The sequence below is a fragment of the Mustela putorius genome, unplaced genomic scaffold (assembly GCF_011764305.1).
Source record: "Mustela putorius furo isolate JIRA1106 unplaced genomic scaffold, ASM1176430v1.1 tig00003867_pilon_pilon_pilon, whole genome shotgun sequence".
NCBI lineage: Eukaryota > Metazoa > Chordata > Mammalia > Carnivora > Mustelidae > Mustela > Mustela putorius.
The window spans coordinates 32,700,272-32,707,898 of record NW_025422019.1 but is presented as its reverse complement, the minus strand read 5'-3'; the positions used below and the strand labels follow the sequence as shown (position 1 = coordinate 32,707,898).

The 7,627-nt window shown below is 39.4% G+C and overlaps 1 protein-coding gene across 1 annotated transcript in view; it reads left to right on the top strand.

The window, feature by feature from the left end:
• Positions 1 to 2,151: 2,151 nt before the first annotated feature.
• Positions 2,152 to 7,627, top strand: part of ZNF804A (zinc finger protein 804A) — a 284,329-nt gene continuing 278,853 nt past the window's right edge. Inside the window, exon 1 of the mRNA XM_004757844.3 lies at positions 2,152 to 2,595. Within this exon, the coding sequence (XP_004757901.2) occupies positions 2,485 to 2,595 (111 nt within the window). The 5' untranslated portion in view covers positions 2,152 to 2,484. The remainder of the gene's footprint in view (positions 2,596 to 7,627) is intronic.

Here is a 7,627-nt window from a genome sequence, read left to right as displayed (position 1 = left end):
TAAAATCATGTTCATACTGTATTTTTTTTAAAGATTTTATTTATTTATTTGACAGAGAGAGATCACAAGTAGGCAGAGACACAGGCAGAGAGAGAGAGAGAGGAGGAAGCAGGCTCCCTGCTGAGCAGAGAGCCTGATGCGGGACTCGATCCCAGGACCCTGAGATCATGACCTGAGCCAAAGGCAGCGGCTTAACCCACTGAGCCACCCAGGCGCCCTCCATACTGTATTCTAATAAATTATTAGGTGATCTGTTCCATGGAGTATGTAAGTTTTAGAAATTCTTGCTCTCTTTTTTCTCCCAAGACTTCCAGACTCCCCCAAGTGGATATCTGAGAAATTTAGCCAATACCTCTAAATAACTGTGACACTTCATAATGAGCTATGATCAATCCACATCCACTTTTTTTTTCTTTGTCTGAATTGAAGCATGGCACATGGAGAATTTCCCTTAGATGAAACTAGCATTTCCCTCTTCTATCCCTGCAAGTTCTAATTTACTCACATGATTATGGCCTCTCTTAAAAATACTTTTTTCTCTCCCTTCTCTTCTTTTCCTCTTTCAAAGAGTGATCTCAAACTGGCAGACTCATTTTAAGGACCATATTGTAGTTTGCAGAATCACTGCTATATTAAATCCTGTGTATGGGATACCCAGAATGGAATTTCTTGAAATCTTGACCTTCAAATAAACAAGATAAACACAGGTTATATCAAAGTGTAGTTTGCTCTGACATAGGAGCATCAGAATGTCTGGAATCTGCTTTGACCAATTAAGCCATTCAAGGCAAGAGGAAAATAAAGCCTTCAGCAAATCCATTGAAGGCACCATCTCCCAGCGTGCCACTGCCTGCTATCGATCTTTTTAAGTGCGGACTAATGAGTCGTATATATACCTGATGGGATGCTCTCACCCTACCACCTCAGAGGAGTTAAACTTACACAAAGAGAGAATCAACTGGGTGAGAGGGAGGGTCGCAGGGCACATCCAGGCGGATGGCTGCCTTGCCCCCTTAAAAAGCAGTCTTCAGGGAATGCAGCAGACCCCATCCCCTACTTTCCGTTAGGAACCCATTAGTTCCTTAACCCATTAGTTCCTTTGCAGGAGATTTTCCATTCAGGTCGCTTCTAGGGCAAACGCTTTTTGTTCTACCACTTCGTAGTGTGGAAAGAACTATAAAGAAATGCAAAGCAAGCTCGTGGCAGCAGCTTCTTTGCGGCAAAGCATGCCTTTCCCTTTAGCTTTGGCAATTTAGAAAGAACCGAGATTCTCAGGGGAGATGGGTGAGGGGAACGCCAAGTCCAGGAACACATTAACCAGGAGTCCCTTTTTTACCTTCTATCCACTTCCACGCACATCGCCACAACTCCCTCCCCCACCTCACCCTGTTGGCCCCTACCTCCCAAACTACCAACACTGGCACTTGTGATCTCTCTACAAATGGGTGGTGGTGGTGGTGGTGTTGGGAAGGGAACATTTCCTTTCTCTATGATTGTGAACAGGATCCAACCTCCATACTAAAAATACATTAAAAACAAATAAAATCAAATAAGCCCAGTCCAATGGGTAGCAACTATCTGGGGAGAGAAGCAGCTGCTGGCACCTGCCTGGATACGCTGCAGTTGGAAGCGGTTGGCTTTGGTACTGAATTATTAATTTATTTATCCCTCCCTCCCCCTCCCCCCCCCTCCCGACTGGCAGGCAAGAAATCTCCGTCTCTTCTTGTTCCCCTCCGCCCCCACCTTAGAGGAGTCTCCCACTTCTCAGTCGCGGGTCGCTCTGCCGCCCGCCCGCGGTGGCCGTCGCGTCCCTGGCCCTCGGCGGCCGCGGCGCAGCGCGGGGGGCGTCCCGCTGGCTGGGCGCTCCCACTCGCGCCCGGACCGTCGCGGCCGTGGGTCCTGGCGGCGGCGGGGGAGGGCGGGGGAAGGCAGCGGGTGACAGATGTACTCCTCTGACAGCTCTCAGTATCAGCCCAGTGGCTCCCTGCCATTGGCTCAGTGCAATGGACCGGCAACGCCGCTCACTATAATAACACTCATGCCTGCCAGCAGCGGCAACTCCGAGAGCCGGCGCCGAGCGCGGGGGATGCTGCTGCCGCCGCCGCCGCCGCCGCTGCCGCTCGGGCGGCTCCCGCTGCCCGGCTCCGCTCGGCCGCCGCGCCGGCACTGAGTCCCGCCGGGTCCTGCCGCCTGGCCGGCCCCTCCCAGCCCGAGAAGCTCCCGCGGGGCGCGTCGCCCCTGGGCGAATCGGAAGAGAAACGGAGACTGAGAGCGAGTGCGCCGAGAGCATGCGGAGGCGGAGGAGCCTCGGCGCGCACAGCAGAGGGGTGTAGCGAGTCTGTCTCCCCGAGGCGTGCCGGAGAGGCGGCGGTTCGCCCTCGCGGCGGGTCCCCAGCCCACCCTGCCCGGGCTCCGGCGCGCTGCGGCTGCGGGCGCGAGGTGCATGGAAGCGGCGGCTGCGGTGGAGGAGGCGGCGGCTGCCCCATGGAGTGTTACTACATTGTCATCAGCTCCACGCATCTCAGCAACGGACACTTTCGCAACATCAAGGGAGTTTTCCGGGGCCCTCTCAGCAAGAACGGGAACAAAACTCTGGTAATAGCTCTGTTTCTCTCTCTCTCTCTCCCCCTCTATCTCCCTCCCTCCCCCTTCCCTAAAGAGGGCATTTGGAGGATTGAGGTTACTGTGAAATTTTGGAGGTGTTGCGTCTCAATTTGCTGTATAATATATCAATTTATCTATCTCGTGGGCGTGGGGTGAGAATTAGATGTAGAACAAGGCTGTAATCTTAAGGAAGCTGTGATCCGTGATTTTGGTGGACTCTTCGACAATGCTCTGGACTCTCAACATCTCACCCCGTAATGCTGGAGATTACCACCATGTCTCCTTATTGGAAGCAGATTGTGTTAACAGGACCTTTTCTTAAGAAAGAAAATAAAAGCACGCTCACCCCAAGTGACCCTCTAACATCTTTTGGCTTAAGAGGCTGAAGGTGAATGAGGATGTGGGTGTCTCCGATGGAAGCAGGGAGCCATGTGACTGGTGGCGCGGAGTTAGGTGGCGGGATTGAGTGATGGTCTCAGAAGGAGTTCGCGTTTTGGTTGTCTCCTGAAGGACTGGCAGCAAACTTCTCTAGTGAGAAGTTGCCAGTACTAAGCTTGACTGAGTGACTCCAGAACCCCTTGTCGCCCACTTTAAGCTATTCACTCAAAAGAGGTTAGAGATAAATGTGAAGGGAGAGCGTTCTGTCACAATCAGAGCCACTAGGAAGTATGCTAGACAAATAGAACCCATGCAGTTGCTGGGAGGTTCTCACTGGACCACAGAGCTTCGTCTTTCAGCATCTCAGTCGAAAGAGCACTCCTGATTGGAGGGGGAGGATGTGCTGAGCATTGAGATGGTGCAGGGTAATAGCTCTTACTTTTTCTAACAAAACCCCTCTTAGTTACAAAACCTCCTTGTGGAACTGACTCATGAGAAGTGTACACTTCAAAAAAGAAAAAAAAAAGTAGAGGAAAAGCTCATTAAGTTTAAGTACTGCAAGGAGAGTAGAGCTAAAATAAGATGGTAATATGCTAAAGTCTGAGCACCCCCCTCCCTTGTTTTACAGAGTGGTTACTGAGCCTGACTAGATAGAGTAGAAGTTTAAGGACAGACTCAGTCCATATTTTGAAATATGATTCTACATATGTTTTTAAAAAAGTAATGTGATGTTTTACAAAAATGAAAAATTCTCTTCTGAAGTTTTAAGTGAATTCTGGCATTGATAAACATTTGATTTTTTTTTTCTTTTTCCCTGGAATCTATTGGAATCCTCCTCTCAATTTATCTAAGATGCAAACAGTCAGGGTTATTTTGTTGCTTTTATTGTTGTGGATAAAATTGGTGTTGAACAAAAGAAAGTGAAAATACTCTTTTGTGGTCTTTCTTACTGGAGTATTATGCAGAGCAGTAAGCAAAGGCTATGAGGATTACTAAAATTGTTTTGGTTCTAATTATTTTCTTGAAGAATTCAGCTGTGTGGGAAAATAAATATTTTGGTGGGGGGAACTTTTCAATTTAAGAAAATATGCACTGGTTTGTTTTTTTAATCGTTTTACTTGTGGAAAAGGCAAATTTACTCAACAAGATCTCTATAGTTACAATGATCCTGTAAGTAGAAGAAAAAGAAAAAAAGATAAACATAGTAGTGTATATAGGGAAAAAAAGTTGCCAAAACAGAATTTGTGATAATTCTGGTAAGTTTTATCTCTCATAAATATCTCAATTTTATATCTTATAAGAATATTAGGTCTATTTTACAGACTATGGAATTTTTAAAAAATTGAGTGGTGATTTTGAGGTCATACAGTAAATCAATATTATAATCCCAATTTCCTAACTTCAGACATACTCTTAAATCAACCTTAGGTTTCTAACAGTGGTTCAGTTTACTTATGCAGATTTGTTTGTTGTGGGTTTTGAGTCAATCAGTTCTTTATCACTCATATTGACAAAATATAGGTTAAAGTCTAGATTTGCCAGTGTAAGTTTGGGATTAAAATATGTGTTAAAAAAGCAATTATTAAATAAGATGAATAAATCTAAATATGGGCAAATATTGGAGCAAAAAACTGGAGGAAGAAGACTTAGAAATAGCTCTTATCATATTTCTTTTAGTTATAGAAAAAGGGCTGACAGTAACTTAATAGCTTATCCTTCTAGACTGTGTTTATAAACTGCTCAAGTTTATATTTCCCATTTAAGAGATTTACACTTAATAGTTTACACAGATTTCCATACATGGTCCAACTGTATTTTAAACTATTACTTTACAATATAATATATATCATATATTTGTTTTCTATATATCTTTTGATGATTTTGTTATTAAGGAGAATGAGAGTAATGCCTGTCTTTAAGTATAGCAGAAGAGATCTAAACATATTCATAAATGTTCTTAGTTAAATAACTATCTAGACTTACCTAATAATGTATTCTTCACAAAAAATAGGATGCTATAAAAATTTAGCAGAAGCTAAAATGCACTATAAGCTGAAAACAGAAACTGAAGCTGAAACCTCTCAGGATTAGGAACTTTAAGAAGAAACACTAATATTATCTTAAAAATGTACATATACTATATTTTGAACATTTTCAAGTAAGAATATGTGGTTATTACTCTTTAATCCTGGTTTCAGAAGGTAAAAATTATGAGACCCTCTTTATTTTGTTGCCTATTGATTTTGACATGTTTTTAATTTTGCCTTTAAAAAAATCATCCCACTTTTGCATTTTTGATATGAGTATTAAGTCAAAAGAACTTTAACAATATTTCAAGTGTTTGTTCTTTTTTCAGGAAAGCACAGCTTAAAACCAGTCAGAGAAAAAGTACTTTGATTTTGCCATTGAAATTCCAGTTATTTTCAATTACTGGATAACTAATGGATATTCTGCACACTTTTTTAGTTTATACTTTTAAAGGAGTTATAATCTGCCAAAAGTTAATGAAGAATTTAACATAGCTTATAACTGTTAATACAGTGTTCTTTCATGAATTAGAAGTTACTTATAGAAAAAAGTTACCTCAGGCTTCAATGACATTGATTAATTGCTTAGCCTTAAAATCCAGAATGTAATCCCGCTACTTCTACTGAGGAGATTATCAAACTGTACAGTCTTTCTATAGGTCGTATTATATCCCTCACACATACAATTTTACAAAGATACTTAAAGATTAAGCCTGTTGTTAATCTTGACCTTATTTCTGAGCTTTTAATAATTCCTCTTGACAATTTTAACTGAAAATATATGCATCATCATTTTGTAGTGTCTTACAAGTAAGGAGAAATGTCACTCTACTTGTCATGATTTCTGTTTTAATAGCATCATATCTGTGATATCATTTTAATTCCATGGAATAAGAGATAAGCTAATATTTTATGAATGCTCCAGAATATGTCTCAATAAGTTATATGGTTTAGTGACAATGAATAAAGTTTACTGTCCATGTAACTAATTCTTTTTCCTTAGATTATTCCTCAGATATAACCATTGTGTATAAAATTGTTTATTGGATGAGAACATTTTGTTATATGTATGTTTTGTCAACTGAGCTGCAAAATTTCTTTATCCTAATTATATATTTAAAAACCTTTCATATAAAATACTTATATATTTAGCACAATTTAAATATACATTTGATCACTTTTAATATGGCATTTGGAAACTTAGAAACCATTCCTAATTTGTTCATTATGTTTTGTTAGCATTTTTATATCTCATAAGAATATGAGGTCTATTTTACAGACTATGGAATTAAAAAAAATTGAGTGGTGATTTTGAGGTCATACAGTAAGTCAATATTATAATCCCAATTTCCTAATTTCAGACATATTTCTTTTATAATTTAGATACTAAATTAGAGATTCCATAGAAACTGGTATGTTACTATCTGGATTGATAAAGAGATAGTATTGGTGTTATCTGTTTTTGAAGGCACTCTATTTTTCCACTTGCCTTCAGGTATAGAGAAACAGATTCACAGGATAATTTGAATTCAAATGTTTTAAGTCTCATCCTCCAATATGCAAACATCAATAATTTCTGTTTGGCCTAAGCCCTGTTTATTTAGACTTCCCTCATTTTCCAATATATTAACTACCAGAGTTGAGAAGAAAAGAAGTATTGATTTATTCATCAGTTTTCAACATATTTGTTATGTAGTTCATTTAGATTTATTGAGATACTTCAAATACAAAGCACTACTCTAGGCACCACAAACTCTGTGCTAGGAATTATGTTTTAAGTATTATTATTCATTAACATGTATTCATGTACACTCCTGTTCATTTTTGAATGTGCTGAAAAAATATTCTCTTATTTTGACATGTTTTCAGGTTTCTTGTCACTCAGGACGTTTCCATATGTATTCACTTAGAAAAGAATGAAAAAATTCTGGATTTTTTCCTTTGTGTATACAGGAACTCACTAAGAGTCTTTGAAATATGTTATATGGCCTTTTGTTCTAATTGTCATTATCTGACGTTATTATTCATGTCATTTCCTTGCAAATTTCTATATCTCATACAGAATGTAATTTAAAAGGTTTCTCCACTCTTTGAAACCAATTTATGTGGCATATTTAAGATTGTACGTAAGATTAAAGAGACCAGTTGTTGAATTAATGTTGATGAAAAATTATCATTGTTAGATTAATATCCTCAAGGAAGGTTTAGGGTGAGGGTGGATTAGGTTGATATCTTAATAAATACCCAAACTTTCCCCCTTTATAAACTCATTGTCATAATGAGTCCATTATATATTCTTCCAAATTTCTTTTAAACTATTATGTATTCAGTATCAAAGACCATCTTGTGTCTCACTTTTCTGAACTTAATGTGTCATATATTATTTGCTGTACTTATCTTTTATTCTGGCAAAACTCTACAAATGTGCATTTTCAGAATATATTTTTTAAGTAAGGAAAATCACTTATAATTGAATTATTGTTGTTATGACCTGCTCAAAAATGTAAGCAACATTTTAAGGCAAATGTTGTCAAGTAATAATCATAAAGCTGACATACGTTTGTTAGCATGGTAAATATTAATTAAATTACTTTTGATAGCTGAAATTTAAATAGTGA